Source organism: Lates calcarifer, linkage group LG15, assembly GCF_001640805.2.
Source record: "Lates calcarifer isolate ASB-BC8 linkage group LG15, TLL_Latcal_v3, whole genome shotgun sequence".
Taxonomy (NCBI): Eukaryota; Metazoa; Chordata; class Actinopteri; family Centropomidae; genus Lates; species Lates calcarifer.
The window spans coordinates 12,141,213-12,158,484 of record NC_066847.1 but is presented as its reverse complement, the minus strand read 5'-3'; the positions used below and the strand labels follow the sequence as shown (position 1 = coordinate 12,158,484).

The window sequence follows — 17,272 nt, the reverse complement described above, 5'->3', positions numbered from 1 at the left end:
AAAAACAACTTATGTTAAGATTAGAGTTTTTGAGGATTAGATTGATCATCTCAACAGGTATGATGTTCAGATAATCAATCTAAAAATAATGACCTATATGATGTTTTGATGATTAGACGGACGGGCAAACGGAGGCAAAATTTGAACGGACTGACCATGATGTTGCACGGATGAACGAGAGGGATAGATCGGTAGATGGGCACGGCGGCCAAGACAAACCAGTGAGGGATAGTGAAGAGATGGCACGGCGGCCTAAAAATAATAAAAAACAAAACAAACAAAGACGCAATCCTCTTTTGTAGAATGAAGGCTGAAAGGGAAAATAGTTAGTTATGGCACTTACTTGTGTATGAAGTCTGGATGAAGGCTGAAATAGAATTTGGTTGGTTAGTTAGTTTTGGCACGGCGGCCAAGCAAAACCCAGCACACAAGAAAAAAAAAACAGCACTTACTATTGTAGACTGTAGATCCACCAGGAGCTTCTGTTTGGGGATCCTCCAGGGGGAGGAAAAAAAAAAAGATCAATTGATGTGCCAATCAACAAAAGCATGGCCTGAAATGCAGCTAAAGTTGGACGGACGAACGCGTGGCCTGAAATGCAGCTAAAGTTGGACGGACGAACGCGCGGCCTGAAATGCAGCTAAAGTTGGACGGACGAACGTGTGGCCTGACTGGCTCTGATGGCCAGAGTTGTCTAGCAAAAGGTAGAGTGTGATTAAAAGGTAAATTTGCTCCTTAACAGTAAGTTCATGGGTTTGCAAAATCTATTTTTTTTTTTTTTAAATAAATTGTGTTAATGATAAGATTTGACAATGTGTTTGTGTGGTGATACATTTGGCAAGAAAACCCAATTCATTAAATGAAACACACGCAGCCCTAATGGATTTTATTACAGTCTTTAACAGTCAATATACCAAATCTAGAGTAAGACTGAACAATATGCAAAAAAATGCTGCTCAATATTATAAAATGTGATTACAAAAACAATTGTTCAGCCCTACTATAGAGAGACAGATAAGCAAGTAGGCATGGCAGCCACCCAGAATATATATATATATAAAAAAAATAAGGTACTCACCAAGTGTAGATTCACCTACAAAGAAAAAGTTAGTGCACAAATATTGATCAAAACTTAAGACATAGCACCTTCATTACACAGCTAACAGGCCAAATGTGAGACTTCTGACTTCTAACACAACATTATGAAACCTTTCCACTCCCATCATCTACTACAGCTCCACCATCATTGTACACAAAAACCTCGCCTGTCTTACACACTCATTCTAAATTCAAGGACCAGTGAACCATCTGCATGGAACCTGTGAACATAAAACCTGTCTGATCCTCCATAGAGCCCTGAGAGAGTCACCTCAGGCTTTGCACCCTATCAGTCTAGCCCTGACCAAACAACTCCCTATTCCTGGTCACCATTACTAGCTTAACAGTTCCAAACAAAAACCAGAATTAGTCTTTTCCCACCACTGATTTAAGCCCAAAAAATAAACAACAACAATTCTTCTCCTACAGCTTCCAATCATTCTGCCATCTTCTAAGTAACATCATTATCCAAACATGAAAAGACCACTAAATGCTCCAATTGTGTTGGGAGGCCGTCCCTCCCAACACAATTTAAAAAGGTCAGCTATCTGCTAAACAGAGAGGAAAAAAAAGAAAGGAAATAGACAAACACAGAGAGACAAACAAATAAGGTGGCCATTTTGGACAAACCGGCGAACAATTGGGAGGCCATGGTCGAATTGGATGCGAAGACTATGTTGGCTAGACGGACGGTCATGTCAAAAAAAATTGAAAGCAGCATAACACAAAGCACAGTAATGGCATGGCAGCCAAGCAAATACACAAAACATACAGAACAAAACAGTTCAATCTCAGAAACAGTCATGACACGGCAGCCATGACTAGGCACGTTCAATACACAGCAGCGAGAGAGGAGAGAATGTAAAATTCAGTGTGCGTGCATGTGTGCGTGTTTGTGAGAAAGCGGCGCAGCGGCCATCCAAAACCACAAAGAATAAAAAGAAAAATTAGTCTTACTGGTTCGTAGATCTACCTGTGGAAAGGAAAAAAAAAGAAAAAAAAAGAAGAAGTTATAATCAGCAAAGTTACAAGACGCCCACAATTACCTAGCCTTGAAATTCACTTTAGTGTCAGTGTGATGTAAGTGGTATATAAACTTTATATATATATATATATATATATATATATATATATATATATATATATATATATATATATATATATACACACATATACATACATACATATATATATATATATATATATATACATACATATATATATATATATATATATATATATATATATATATATATACACACACACATATATATATATATATATATATATATATATATATATATATATATATATATATAAAAACAGGTTACTCTAAACATTAAATTTATGAGCCTAACAGGAACCAACACAACTGACAGCAATGATATTGTCACATTGTTAACTCTTGGCTATAAGCTACTTTACAGGCAATTCTTACCTTTCTGGGTGAGTTTTAAAGGGCAAGATTCTCCTAGCATCTTTTTCCCCACACCTTACAGGAGGGCATTGTCCTGTTTTAAAAAAGAAAAAAAGAAAAAAAAAAGTGTCATTTTCCAACCTTAAAATTCACTTTGGTGTCTGTGTGGTATTTTGGAGAGGTGGGAAAAGAGGCACAAACAGATGGGAATGTTATTCAAATGACTCAGCTGCCCATAGAGTTTTTACGAAGAGAACAGACATATTAAACGATGTCAGTGCAACGTCAATCTCATGCCACCTACTATTTCATCAACAGGAGCAAATTAAGTGCTAGAGAAAAGGAAAACCCAATTGCAGGATCATGGTTATATAAATGTACATAAATGCTTGACAAACAGAAATTTTACCTAACAGAACATAGAGTTGCTAAAATATGATCAGTTAGTTTGTGTTACTGTGTGGTAGGCCTATTTTTATTTAAAATCACATGATAAACTAAAAGATTGAGGCAGTGGTTATCTAACAACTAGCTGCTCTGTAGGAATCCTATGCATAATGAAGTCAGACAAAGCACTTTAGTGCACGTGCTCAATCCCACTTGTGTAGGCCTCTTTCCATTTGTTTGATTGCCTCAGCTGTTACAGAGTCGCGAGATTAATAACATGATTGACTATATCAACCAATAAATCCTTTCAGTTTATATTCACCTATAATAAATAGGTGAAACAAAGACAGCAGTTTATATTCACCTTGTGTTAGCCCTTAAGCACCTACCACGGCGCGCGCTTTAGGCCGCGGGGCCTGTCGCATTGCGTTTGAGCATATGAAATAGGCCACGATGTTTATCCAGACGGATTTTCTCTGTATGAATTTAATCCGTTATTAACTAATAAGGGTTTGTAGCATTGCGGGTTAATCTCGCGTCCCTTTGAGCGACTACGGCACTCCGACTTGTTTTTTTGTTTGTTTGTGTGTTTTAAATCTGGGAATTTGTATTCAAATATGGGCGCTTAATGAAAACAGGTCGTAACATGCTGCAAAAGCCTACATTCCCACAGCGCAGTAAAGTTAAACATCTCACTCTAAACAACACAGTAAATTAGAAACTTTCCGACCCTTACACGCGCCGACACACCTGCCGACAATGACATTAACGCCACGGTAACTCGCGGCTAAATTAGAGGCATCTCTTACCTTTCTGAATAAGTTTCCGAGCTCCTCCTGTTGTTGGACGCGATCGTCCCGGTGTCCCTTAATTTTCAGAAACTTTTGCAGACAAGGGCAGTTTTGCTGTCAAGCCCCCGGGGTTTTAAATTTCGCCCCGCCATGACGCCGCCAACACCGAGCTGAGCTCGCCATGGTGTGCCAATGTCGGCGTCTGACGTCATTCTTATAGTCGAAGCGCATGCGCATACGGTGATGCGTTAAAGAATCACAGAACGTTGTAAAAACCAAACCTTTCCCCCTATAAAAATGTTGGCTGCCTCGTCAAACTTTGAAAGATTTTGAAAGATAACATTTTTACAAGAAATTTAGTTTTAGACACTTACTGAAAATTGTAAGCAATAATAGATAAATGGCCTTAATAAACATACAGTATGGAGACAAGTATAAATTACTGTAGATGAATAAATAACCAGCACAGCTTAAACACATTTAGATTTTATTTTAGTTTGCTTTGTAATTGTTTCACTTTTTTATTTAATTCTTTTGCAGTAATAGAAAATTTACAAACATTTATGGTAAGCCATTGGTGTTGCTGTACCCACAGAGGCTATAAAGAAAACCAGTTTGCCTGAGCTACTTCCTTTTCCTACCTGAAGAAAGGACTTGGCCAGCCTCATGGTGGAGAGTCCGTGTATATAACAGCCAATCGATTTTTGTTTTGGAGTGAACAAACAGAAAACAGATGATGAGCCCTTTCCCATTTCTAGTGATGGGCAGGTGAAGCCTCATGAAGCTCTGAGGCTTTCCTTCTAATTGTGCTGAAAAAGATTCAAAACTTCGAGGCTTCAGTCTAATTAAGAACAGTGAAATCTGGTGCTAACTGAAGCCATAGCAATCTCTCAAGAGCGCGACTGAAGCACTGACACTGTTTCAATCCCATGATGACAGCAATAAAAGTTCAGAAAAGACTGTGTGGTCATTTTAATCTGCTGATGTTTTTGTTCATTTATACTAATTAATGATTACATCATCATTACACATTAAAATTAATCATACACTTGTGGTTAGAAGACACTTATACACTGCACCAGAAGTACGACTAAGTTCTTTGTTAAAAGGAGTAAGACATTATTGTTGAATAATGATGATGCATCTTATACAACTTGTTTAGCGCCAAACCACTCAAAGCTGTCAAATCAAGGAAACGCTCTGAACCATTGAAACGCTTCAAAACATCACAACGTCACACAACAGTGGTGTTTTGATACAAGTTGCCCCCTCATATATGTTTGCCTAGAACTGGCCCTGCTGATAGATGTCTGCTTCGTAGTCTAAAGGTTGCAGGTTCAAATCTCACCATGCTCAACAAAAGACAGGCTTACAAGAGACAGTGAATTTTGGAGTTCAAGACTGAATACAAATTACTCAAAGGCTCAAAGAAATTGTTGCTAAGTGTCAGATCAAATAGTACATTCTGGTAAGATGCCTGCTTGGTAAGTCAGGCATTGCAGGTTCAACTCCTGCCAGGTGCAGTAAAGTTTGAACACCAACACCCAAAGTGAAGATGAAAAGTAGTCTTTATTGAATCATTTGTCATCCTCCATTTTGTTAGTACAGTGTCAAATATGCAAATTGTGAGATCTTAAGATATCCCAAGACTGACACATAATATCTCTCTTTCTTCTATTAAAATATACTTTCTCATAAATATAGCGATATATTTAAAAATGAACTTGATAAAAAGTAATAATAAAGAATCCCAACACATCTTACCTGGTCATTTGATTATGTTGTGTTGTGTACACTCCTCCACACAAAAATTATCTCAGACAATCAATCTAGGAGAAGCATGTCTTCATCTCAAATAAGATAAACTTGAAGAATTAAATGGTGTCACAAGTGCTCTATAATAGAATAATATAATAGAAATAATGGAAATGATAGAAATGAGACTGTGTGGTTAATTAAAGCTTCTGCAGGTTTTGTAGACAGATGTGGTGACTCTGGTCTCACAGCAGCAGGAAACCCATGAGGAGAAACAGAATGGGTTTCATGAAAGCAGAGATCCCCTCGACACTCAGTGATGGAGCTCCTGGACGAGAGAGTGATAAATAGATTTCTGTTAATACTTAAACACAAAAGAATATGTAAATTAACAGCAGTGCACATGTGTCTTCTTACCTGACTCGCTGGTGCGTGATGGTTGCTCAGAGGACCCGGTAACAGCCCTGTCAAGAGCATCCTGTTGGGCATTCTCCAGCGCAGCTCGCTGTTCAGCAGTTACCACAGCAGCGTTGTCAGGACCAAGAGCCTGCAGCTGAACAACAGAGAGTGCCTGGAGGGAAAAACAGTAAGTAGCACAGAGGTCAGAGGGCTGGAAAAAATATTCAGATAATTTACTTAAGTAATATGATTATGAGTAAATGCCATGCAACAATGCAATGCCATTTTTTATTTTTTTTTTGGAAAAATACAGAGGTGTTATCAACAAAATGTAACTGAACTAAAAAAGTGAGAGTACTCATTTTATCAAAAATACCCTGTATATGCATACGTATACTATACATGTACATACCTTAACAGTACACTATAATGTACTTTTTAAAAATTTTAATCTGCTGGTGTCAAGCCGCTCAAAGTGCTTGAGATTATGCATTAAAGTCATAAAAAGAACAGAACACCATGTAGAAGCATAAAAATGTTACAATGCCATTTAAAAGATTAAAAAACTTTTTAAAAGCAGTTGCATTGTTACATTTCTGAGGACAGTGATTTTAGAAAGTTAATGAAAAAAGGTGAAAGGCATTGAAAACTTTAATATTCCTACTACACAAGTAGATTTTTTCACATTATATAAGAAAATTAAACTTTAAGGACTCAGGTCTTGTCCTCATATTTTTGTACGAAAAATAGCATGCAAATCTGTTTATTACAATAGCTACCAAATACTTTTACCTTACTTTACTCTGCTTTATTTATCTATTTTATATTATTGTATTTGTGAATTGGCGCTCTGCAACTTAACAATTTCCCACAAAGGATAAATAAAGTATTTCTGATTCTGAAAAGTGCAATATTTCTTTTTGAAATGTATCAGAGTTGAAGTATAATGTAACATGAAATGGAAATACTTGTTAAGTACTGTGTTAAATAATGTTAAGTAGTGTGCATTACTCGATGCAAATGTACTTACAGCAAAGTTGTCTGGTGGTATGCGTGGGATGCAGGTGCCCTTGACAAATGAAAAGACAGGTGGGTCCAAAGAAGCCAACTCATTTGCATCCAATCCAGCTGAGGGAGACAGAAACAGGGGGTCAGTAATTTGCAAGATGCTGCTGGGTAAAGGCAAATAATGAGGAGGAATATTACAGTGGAGTTCAGTTTCCTGCAGCAGAGAAACACAGGAAATGATCTCACCAATGATGTTGCCTAAGTCGGCCACTTGCGCTTCAGTCCAGGAGCTGGGTTCTCCAAATGCTGACATAGCAAGAGTTTTCAGCTGCTGTGTAACCTTGAAGGAGCACTGAATACCATCCATTGAGCCCACAGCATCCCTGTGACATACACACACACGCACTATGTAGTTGTTTTATCTATTTATTTTATTTTATCTATTTATCTATTGTCATAATCTATCTGTTGCATAGATTGTTAGTGAACACTTTTATCTGCATGAGACAAAGGCTTTAGTTTTCTGTGCTATATGTTGATGCCAGAATAGGTATTTGGCACAACACATAACATTTTTTTCCTCCTGGTCTTTTGTCAGTTGGTACTTCAGGTTAAATGAATATAAAGTAATTTGTTAATATAACAAGCAGGAGAAAGTGATGCACAAACTTGAAAGCTTCCTTGTTGAGCTGTTGGATCTCAGTGGAGCTGAGGCCACAGATGGACCGGTTCAGTGCCACCATCTCTGCAGCTTCCAGCTTCTCCGCTGTCAGGTTGTTATATTTAGCAACACCCTTCCATAACGGCTCCATCTATTGAGACAGGTCATCATGATTAGGGAACATCGTGAGTAGAATCAGCATCATAGTCATGAGCATGTGAAACTGTTTCTGGACTTGACCTGTGAATCATTCCAGCCGCAGTGGGCAATTCCCTCCATAGCATCCAGAGGGAGGGGGAGCTTCTCCAGGTCTGCGTCAGAGAGGCCCTGAGTTATACATCCCATCTGCATCACATCATTCTCAGTCATTTGTGACACTGGTCCAAAGGCCTGCCAGAAGATGTAAAAACACATTCAAACAAATCAGACTTCCTCAGACTGTACTCATAAAATGACTGTGATTAAGTGTAGCATTTTAACACTGATACATGCAATTACAACCTTAAAAAGTTCATGATTCCCATTCTGAATGAGATTTAACCTTGGATTTGTATATGTGGTAGTGTATTTTACTTAGGAACTGTATGGAAATTAGTAGAGGGAAAGAGAGGGTCAAAACTGGGGGTGGGTTATGTTTTTTTCCTTTTTGCTAAAGTGAGATTTTTGGGAGAGCAGGGAAGGGTCTTTTAAACTTTTATCACACCAGATATACATTTTCTTTCAGCCTTCCCTTGAGCTGCACAGAGCCACTGTCTGTGCCCAATGTTAATCACTTGTCAAGACACTTGGAAAGCAGAAACACTGGGAAAATAGAAAAACCCAAAAGCAAAGGCAGAAGGTAACTCAACAGACAAACTGACGAAAGGAACTTGTATATAGTTCAGGTAGATTATAGAGTGAGGTGCAGGTGTGGAGAGACCAGGTGACTGGAGGGCTGATTGGGGAAGTGAGGTGATGAAACAATGGAGGGAAAAAAACACACAAGAACAGGAAACAAAACAGTCACAATAGACACAACAAGGAAGGTAATTAAAAATAAAAATAAAATAAAATAAAATAAAATAAAATAAAAAAAATAGGAAATAACATGAAGAGTTAGTTAGTTTTCAGTCAGTACCATAAATAATAAAGTTCACCTGCCCCGTACCTGAGCTGCTTTTTTACTGAGCACGGCCAGTTGGTCTGCATTGTAGTTACAGATGGACCCAAGTATTTCTACAGTGGCGAGGAAGGTGTCCTTTGACATCAGGTCCAGCTGTGCAGCCGTCCAGTAGACGTTCTCCATTTGCAATTCTTCGATCAACTGCACAGTGGGTACTTTATCATGGTCACTACCATTGTTGCTGTCAGCTGAGGGAAACAGAAGGAAAGTAACATACATGTGAGAAACAGAACATATAACAGAATCATGCAGCACCATTTTTTATGTGGCATCAATAACCAAGAAAAAAAAAGAACATGCACAATATGTCTCTTCCTCACCTGCTCTCTTTCTACGCACTGCATTTGATGTGGTGTTTGAGGTGGTGGCGAGACTGAAGAGTTTCTTTCTCAGGGCGTCTGAGCTTAGGGACATACGTGACTCCAGAAAATAGAGAATGTCCTTCATCCACGGCTAACAAAGACAGAGAGAGGGTAAATAAACATGAATTGCAGCAACTGGAAAAGTGCTAAACTCTCTTAGTTTTGAGCGATTGATGATTCATTGATAAAAATGTGGACAAGCAAACAAAGGATATTATGAGCTGCATCACTGTCCAGGCGACATGTGACAGAGAACCCAAAAGATACGCACCTTATTGGGCAGAGCAGATATGGCATTATCATCCAAAATGAGGAGAGGACTGAGCATTTCCATTGTCTCAGGGGACCAATCAGATGGATTCCTGCAGAAGATTTTAAAAACATATGCATAAGGTTCCTGTTTTCTCTGTCTTTGTATTAGCTCCAATGTCCACGGGGGAGAATGTCCTACCCAAAAGTCTGGTTGACCAGCTGAATTAGATCTGCCCTGTGGTCTTTAGGAATGTGCTGGCAGGAAGCCATGGCCTGGAGGTTGGAGTTGATGACCTCAGGGGCCATGAGGCGCAGTTGGGAAGCCGACAGCTCGCACAAGAGCGGTCCGAGCCTGGACATATCGTTAGTGGTCAGTACGGATAAATCTGTCCCCTGCAAATGTACAGAAAATGTCTTAGGCTGCTGTTGCACGTCACTGGACTCATTATGTGATACTAATAGGTGTACAGCAGGTGACGATTTAAAGGAAAAACATGAATAAATAGGCAGAGAAACATAAGAGATACAGATGATTCAGGGCACAAGGGCTCACTGAATGCTTTGATGAGTACATTATATGGATTCATTCATTAAGTCAACAGATTTTAAACCAACTAAAAACCTATAGTAGATTGTGGGCTTAAGTACAAGACTGTACTCTCTACCACCATCATCAAAAAACTAAACATATGTATCCTTGTGTGTACATTGGCCAGGCAGTGCAGGGCCTTCTGGGTGAGCGCAGGGCGAGACGGGGCATGAAGAGACAATGAGCTCAGGTTGGCCATTTCCATCTTGTCGAGGAAGATGGGACACACAGAGTCAGGCAAATCCTTCACCTTGGAAGGCCTGGGATAGTGTAAATGAGATGAGGGAGCTGTAACATTTTATTGCATGAAAACAGTATTAAATGAGACCCAAAAAAAGGGAGAGTGTTTGCTTACCACAGGTGAATAAGTAACAAGGTAGGAATTCTGCCCAGCTCGTCCCCTGTGATGGTTTTGAAATAGTCGGCTCTCTCTTTCTCCAAAGTCACAAAAAGCTTTCGGGCAGCACATCCTGCCTGAAAACATGTATTTGTTGCCAACAGGTACACTCCACACGTCTTATTTATAGATAATTGTGCATGTATACTGTATGTGTGAGTAGATGTATACCTGCACTTTGGAGAGCCACTGTGGAGTCTCTGTCATGGCCTCAGCCATGTCCCGAGTGTCACTGTCAGCAACGTTGTCGACCATCTTACAGGTTATGCCCTGGATCACTGAATGCAGCTTCCTGTTTCAGTCAATAATATTTTGAATGTAGGCATGTAAAGCAATGGCAGAAATGCACATACAGAAACAAGAGCATGCACATAATGTAAACAACTTAAAATATAAAGTAGATATATAATAAGCCTGGATTAAACATGAATGTGGTGAAGCCTAGCATCTTCTTACTACAATGTGCTACATTGTTTTCTGGGTTTTGACAGTGATAATTTAATGTTGTAGAAGTTTAACGATGCTACTTGCCTATTTGTCACAAGTATTTAATGATACAGAGACATACTTGAGATTTTAAAGCAAGTTTTAAGTGATTTAATGACCCTAAACATGACCATCAATTTGAATTAACACAATAAAATCTATTTTAGCCTAAAAGGGATTGTTTTTTTATTTCAAAGCTAGGAATTGTAGCATGTCAAACAGGGTTTCTGTTATTTCCTTCACTGCTCTGTATCTTACCAAAACTGAAGATTCTTTTTTAGTTTTTGCATTTTTCTTGCCAGGTATGCTGCCTGGAAAACACCAAAGAAGAAAACATGGCACCAGTTTTTTGTAAATAGAGCTCATTACATTATTAACTTAATAGCCTTAATTAACAATTAACTGAGACATTTATGGAAGATTTAAAAGGTAAGTTCAAAATGTTTAACATGTTAAAATACATTTAATAGCTCAGGGCTGTTGGTGGAGAGGAGGTATTTAGGGGTGTCACCTGTGACTGACTCCATGTTTTATTCCCCACTTCTTCCAAAGAGGTGATGTTTGCTTTTTCCAGTCTGTTTAGAGAAACACTGTGAAGTAAAGGGCCGGACAACTTCTTCACCAGCTCTGAGGGATCCATATCCTTATGCAGCTATAGAGAAACATTTCATTCTTTCTAAAATGATCTTTACAGTGTATATACAGTAAATGATATCACAGATAGTGCAAATTACTTTTTATTTGAAATAAAATCGCTCAGTTGGTTTCTTTGGATTTTTCTATTAACCTCTCATTCTCTCAGTTTTTCCCAAAAACAGTGGACATCAGAGTCACTGTTCTTATTCTATAAAGTTTATCCTCTATTTCCTCTCTCCTCACTCACCCCCTGCAGCATGGCCTTCAGTTGTGCCTTCTTCATCCGCTTGGAGATGTTCTTCAGAGCCTCTGTGTCATCCAGGATCTCCCGGGCTTTAACGCGCTTGAGGACACAGTTCGGCACACCCTCTGCGACTGACTGAAGCGCCTTCAGCTCCTCACCTGACACGTCTTTACACTAAAGGAAAGCAGGGTGAGGTAAGTATCAAGTGGGAGGGAGAGCCAAGAGAGAGACAAGCTGCCAACCCTGTAGGCTCACCTCGTCATCGCCCAGCTGTTTTTTGACCAGAGTGCGCAGCTGGGCCTTTGTCCATTTGACCTTATCACCCAGCTTTTTCAGAACCTCTTTGAGATCAGTGCCATTGATTTCAGACAGTTGTCTGGGGGTCAACAAGGTAACACTGCTGCCCAGCTCAGTTAGTGCTTCGGCAGGGCTGGAATTTGCAAACAGAGACTTTACGAGGTGCTTCTTCACCTTGAATTAGGACAGGATAAAAAGAAAAAGAGCAATTAAGAGATTACAGAGATTCACAAATTTTAGCACCTCTGTCCTGACTGAAAGGGGGATATGTGTGAAAGTTTGGGTGAGTATGAGCAAGTCAGTGATACCGATGTGATTCTGGGGCCTTCGCAGTTGTCAAGCTCAGAGAGGAATTTCTTGGCGAGGTCAGAAGTTAAGTGTGGTGGGTCGAAATAAAAACAAGCCAGTGCACCAAGCCTGCGGAGGTTCAAAGGCATTCATGTATTTTTCTTTCTTGTACAGGAGAGTGTTTATAATGATGCGCTCTCTCTCTAAGTATATCTAAGACTTTTCCTCCCTACAATACATACTTGTCCACATGCTGTGCGAACTCCATCTTTCCCCCGAAGCACTCCTTAACTTTTTGGAGAAACGTTGTGCCCAGGCTGGGTTTTATTTTGGTCGTCTCGCTAATGCTGGATTTGAGCTTGGTTGAGTGGAAAAATTCACACAGCTGGAGGACAGAGTGAAAAGAAATTAAAATCTTGTAATGTGCTACCTTTAGTTTCATTGGTTCGATATCCCTTGTTGAGCACCCCTCTCCTCACCTTTTCTTTTGGAGAAGAATCAAGATCACTTGATGCTAAATGGGAGAGGTAAGGCCCCATCTCGGTCATCGCGTCCAAGTCCAGCCATTCCAGTGAAGGTTTGCAGCGCTCCATATGTGCTACAGAATGAATGACTGTTGTTTAATGACATGACTTTTCACTTGATTTGCATGATGTTTATTAGAGAAGTTGCCTTCTGCTCATCAGGCTCACACCCTTCCTCCAAGTTCTCCTCTTGTTCTTCTTGTTTTCGTCTGGTTTGCTTTATTTCAGCCATTTCACTCACCCTCTCATTTAATGCTTTTTCTCTTATCTCTCTATTTTCTAATCTCTTCAGCCTCATCATCTCACCAGTGCCTGCACTTTTCTCTGTTTAGTCACTTTTACCTTAGAAGGAATTGGGAAGGGTTTTCCTCTGTCTCCTTCACCTTGTAATCCACATCATTTCTAGCTTCTCTGATGTATTTTCTTTCTCCTCTCTCCTCTTTCCATTTAACAGAGGAGTATGAACTTATCAGATTTTCCCATAAACAGTTATATTAGTTATAAGGTGAATATATTTGAATGTGCGATCAGATTTTATTGTAGAAAGTGCTGACTTGATGCATTTAACTCATTTCTTACTTGATCTTGAGTCAGATGGTGGCATCATTGTGCAGTTGAAGTTATTCTGAGCGATCTGCTCTTTTGCCCATTTTGCCACTTCGCTCCTTTGATCGTCAGACATGGTAGCATGCACCTCCCGCAGCGTAATCATCCTGGAACCAACAGCTGTTTTACCACATTAAGAAACATTGATGATAGACACTGGAGGAAGTAATCATCAAAACACACTCACATCTTTTTCATGTTTCCGCCATCTACTTTGGGAGGGAGGCTCACTCCTGAGGAGGCCATATCCTCCAGTGCAGGTTTGGCAGCCCACAGCAATGTGTCATAGTCGTCTGGGTCCATGTTGTTTTCACCCTGTGTGATTAAAGCCTTCCAGGACTTGAGGGCCACAAATGCCCTCATGTAACACGCAGATGCCTCCTGTGGAGAGATAGTAGGTATGATTTAACTATCAGAGAGCAGTATTCATTCATTCATACATTATGGTAATTAGTGTACTGACAGAGCAGTTCCTCATCTGCCTGATCATTTGTGTAAGATGGGTGCAATTCCACATCTGGGTTGTCTAAAAAAAAAAAAAAAAAGAGTGAGAGAAAAGAGACACATCAGGTTCAGCAGGTTCAGTTTTACTTACAAATAATCAGTGTTTTTTTCTTGCTGTGAACACATTTTGTAAATGTGTTTTAAATGTACCAACATGTGTGTATGTGTGGATGACTGTGTGTGTGTGTGTGTGTGTGTGTGTGTGTGTGTGTGTCTTCACCATTTTATCTGAATCATCCATGGGCTTTTGGCTAATTGAATCTTTGTTTGGGTACCCAGTGGCAGAACTCAGGACATCAAGAAAAGCGGTAAGGGTGGGGTTGGATGTGTCAGCGTTTCTGTCATTCATAGGCAAATTACTGAAAGAGAAATTAGAGTGGAAAGTAGAGCTGGTTTTAAAGGTCACGTGTTGTGTTTTATTTGTTCATTCATGTTCATTCACCTTATCATCGAGATCAATTCAGCTAAGATAATTTTCACCTTTCGAGCAGCACTGTGTCATACGCGTCCTTCACAGTGCAAACACAGCCCATGCCTTTTTCGAGGGTGTCTTGACAATAATTGGACCCTCCTCACATTTCCTCAGCTTGAAGCAAATAAATCTCCTCATCAAATTAAAACATTTGTACAAGGCTAAAGAATAGACTCACACCATATCAACTTAAAGTAAATAGCTCTTAAATGGATGGTTGGAAGGGACTCGTGGTTTTAAAAAACCAGGGATAATACTTGAAAATTCAGGGGAAAATATAAAAAATGTTTTGCCTCTTCTGGAAATTGACCAAACACACAACAGAGACTCACATACAGAATTACCTGTTATCAAAAACGGTGTTCAGCAGCATCATCTTAGGCACCTGGTATCCTGTAACATAGTAACCCTCCATATTTATACAATCACATCAAGACTGGTCTGACTGACTGCCATGAATTGGTTGTTACTCATGTTACAGAGGACATTCATAAGGCATGCATACATACACTCTCTCATTCACACACTCAGCTGGGAATACTTTAGGCTTTGGACAGTGAATTAGCTGAATGCATTCAAACACAGTCTTTTCCTTCCTCTTCCTCTCTCTGTCTCTCTCACACACACACATGCAGAAACACAAGCTCATTTCATAGATTCTTGACAGTCCTCTCACCCTGTTTCTGGCACTTCGCCATCTGATGAAAAAAACACACGAACATCATCATTAGATGTACAGGGTAAGACATTTAATTGTGAGTTTTAGATTACTAAATGCATGGTAAAGCATGACATAGGCCCTAATTGTGATAGCAACAGTCTAGAATAGAGGAAGTAGAGAAGAAGCTACTGCCATGTAACTCTGATGTTTTCTAAAAACAAAGCACGAAGGATGGCATGGAGCTGAGGGGAATAATAGGTCATAGTACAAAGCAACTATTCTCTGTAATCCTGTTTTTTTTTTTTTCTTGAACTTGATGATTTTCAACAAAAATGATGTGAACATTAAAAAACCCCAACTTAAAATCTGTTCGAACAGTGGTGCTGTATTCAAATAAAAGCACAGGAAATACTATGGAAAAAAATGACAGTTGATTCTTTTTTTCTCCTGAGATGAGAGATTTAATTTTTGCACCATTTTCAGATTATTTACTCTCTCAGGCCATAAAATGTCAAGATGCAATTTCCAGTGCAATTCCTACTAATGACTACAGATTAATTTCTATGAGTCATGCCATACACTCATCACTCTTCTGCGTAAAAGTTAAATTTTTTCACTATTTCAGTGTGATAACAACAAAATATGGTGACACAGAGAAAACATGGACATGACATGGAAAGCTGAATTGTGGCTGCAAATAACATACCAGTTTTTTGGCCATGTCCTTGTAGTCATGTTCATTAGGCTTCATAGTTGGGAGGTTAGCTGAGCAGGTAGACACATGACACATAAACAACATGCACGCATTTTGCAAATTATAAGCTGATATGATGCATGTGATGGCATTTCCACTTACCCATGACTGCACAGGCCACAATAAGGAGAAATAAAAATGTTCCTCCTTTTGGAGCCATGGTGAAAAGACCCTCCTGCCTGTCTGTTGGACATAATGGAAAATGTGCATTAAAATCAACACAGTGAGTTTGACATAGATGTTCATGTTTTGCCCTTTTAAATCATATTTCTTTCCATGACCTAACGAGTAATAAGATGTGATAATTTTGTTATTAGGTCTCCAGTTGTTATGGAACCTGTCTCCATGCGAGCCACCTCCAGTTTTGTGACACACATCCTCTGAGGATGTGTGATCATAGTTACCATACCCATTACCCATCCTGCGGGAGACTGGGTGGACTTGGGGGATAACATACTGCAAAAAAACAGGTTGTACATGATGAACATAATGTACTGCGGAACAACATTTTGTCAACTTCTCTTCTGTTGCTCCATCACTTTGGCACAAACAGCCTTGATTTCCTCGTCACATATTGGAACTCCTTCACCAACATTTGCATGTTGGTATTTTGCCATTGTTCGATTTGTTTGCCTTCAATTAATTTGTTTGCTTCTCATTTAAATATACGCAATGGTCCCCACAGATGGAGTAGAGAATAACAATAATAGAATAATACTGACCTCTTATCCTAAGACCATGTATGGTCTCTTGTAAAATCAGACTTGATCTAGTTTTTTTCCTGCATAATGATATATGTTGGTTATACGATGCATTAACATGACATTAAAGGGAACCATCACTCATGAGAAATTGTTACTTAAAACAAAATGTAACTTTTAAAGCATACAAAATACACATAAATATTATAACAGTATATTTTAACAATGTTAATGTTTCAACATAATTACTTAAAACTATCAAAACATCACAAAGACTGAAAAAGAAAACTTAGAACTTACAGGTTTATGTATTAATTAGTTTTTACTTACAGAATCTGTGTCTGGTTCCTGGTAGACTCAAAAAGCAATTCAGTTTAAAAAGAGCGTATAGACAAACTGAGGATGTGTGTCTTCCCCCGCTGCCTTCCTCTCACATCTGATATGAGCTGGGTGGTTACCTGACTTAGTCAAAGCAGGTGTGCGTGTGTGCGAGAGAGAGAGAGAGAGAGAGAGAGAGAGAGAGAGAGGACAAGAGGAAAAACCAGTGTGGCAGGTTTGCATCACTGTACACAGTCCATCATACAAAGCTGATGGAGAGAGAAAAAGACAGAGAGAGAGAGAGAGAGAGAGAGAGAGAGAGAGAGAGAAAAAGACAGAGGGGGAGAGGGAGAGGGGGAGAGAGAGAGAGAGAGAGAGATTTATTTTTTTTTAACATTTTAACTGATGAATTCTCATGTCAACCATGAAATTAACTCACCATTATTAGACAAAGGTGGGTTAACGCTATAAAAGTTTCTGAAGAGCTTTCATCATACCTGCAG

General features: G+C 39.2%; 1 protein-coding gene across 1 annotated transcript; it reads right to left on the bottom strand.

The window, feature by feature from the left end:
- Positions 1 to 5,265: 5,265 nt before the first annotated feature.
- On the bottom strand, positions 5,266 to 16,924 carry otoa (otoancorin). The gene is made up of 29 exons (XM_051075969.1): positions 16,782 to 16,924; positions 15,853 to 15,933; positions 15,703 to 15,761; positions 15,012 to 15,033; positions 14,680 to 14,728; positions 14,084 to 14,222; positions 13,823 to 13,885; positions 13,547 to 13,740; positions 13,333 to 13,466; positions 12,709 to 12,827; positions 12,472 to 12,614; positions 12,250 to 12,358; positions 11,900 to 12,115; positions 11,648 to 11,818; positions 11,276 to 11,416; positions 11,023 to 11,075; positions 10,450 to 10,570; positions 10,237 to 10,355; positions 10,000 to 10,141; positions 9,492 to 9,685; positions 9,312 to 9,402; positions 8,999 to 9,131; positions 8,664 to 8,866; positions 7,757 to 7,906; positions 7,525 to 7,667; positions 7,102 to 7,238; positions 6,878 to 6,975; positions 5,866 to 6,019; positions 5,266 to 5,776 (listed from the first exon to the last, which is right to left on the bottom strand). Exons 2-29 carry the CDS (start codon positions 15,908 to 15,910, stop codon positions 5,694 to 5,696), a joined length of 3,438 nt encoding a protein of 1,145 aa, XP_050931926.1. The 5' UTR covers positions 15,911 to 15,933; positions 16,782 to 16,924; the 3' UTR covers positions 5,266 to 5,693.
- Positions 16,925 to 17,272: the final 348 nt, after the last annotated feature.

Bases quoted from the DNA above. Each gene is read 5' to 3' on its own strand.
- otoa (XM_051075969.1), bottom strand. From the start codon at position 15,910: ATGGCTCCAAAAGGAGGAACATTTTTATTTCTCCTTATTGTGGCCTGT. The intron at 10,571-11,022 runs GTAAGATACAGA...TGACTGAAACAG, and splicing joins AAAAAGAATCTTCAGTTTTG to GAAGCTGCATTCAGTGATCC. The intron at 7,239-7,524 runs GTTTGTGCATCA...TGTATGTCACAG, and splicing joins CTCAACAAGGAAGCTTTCAA to GGATGCTGTGGGCTCAATGG.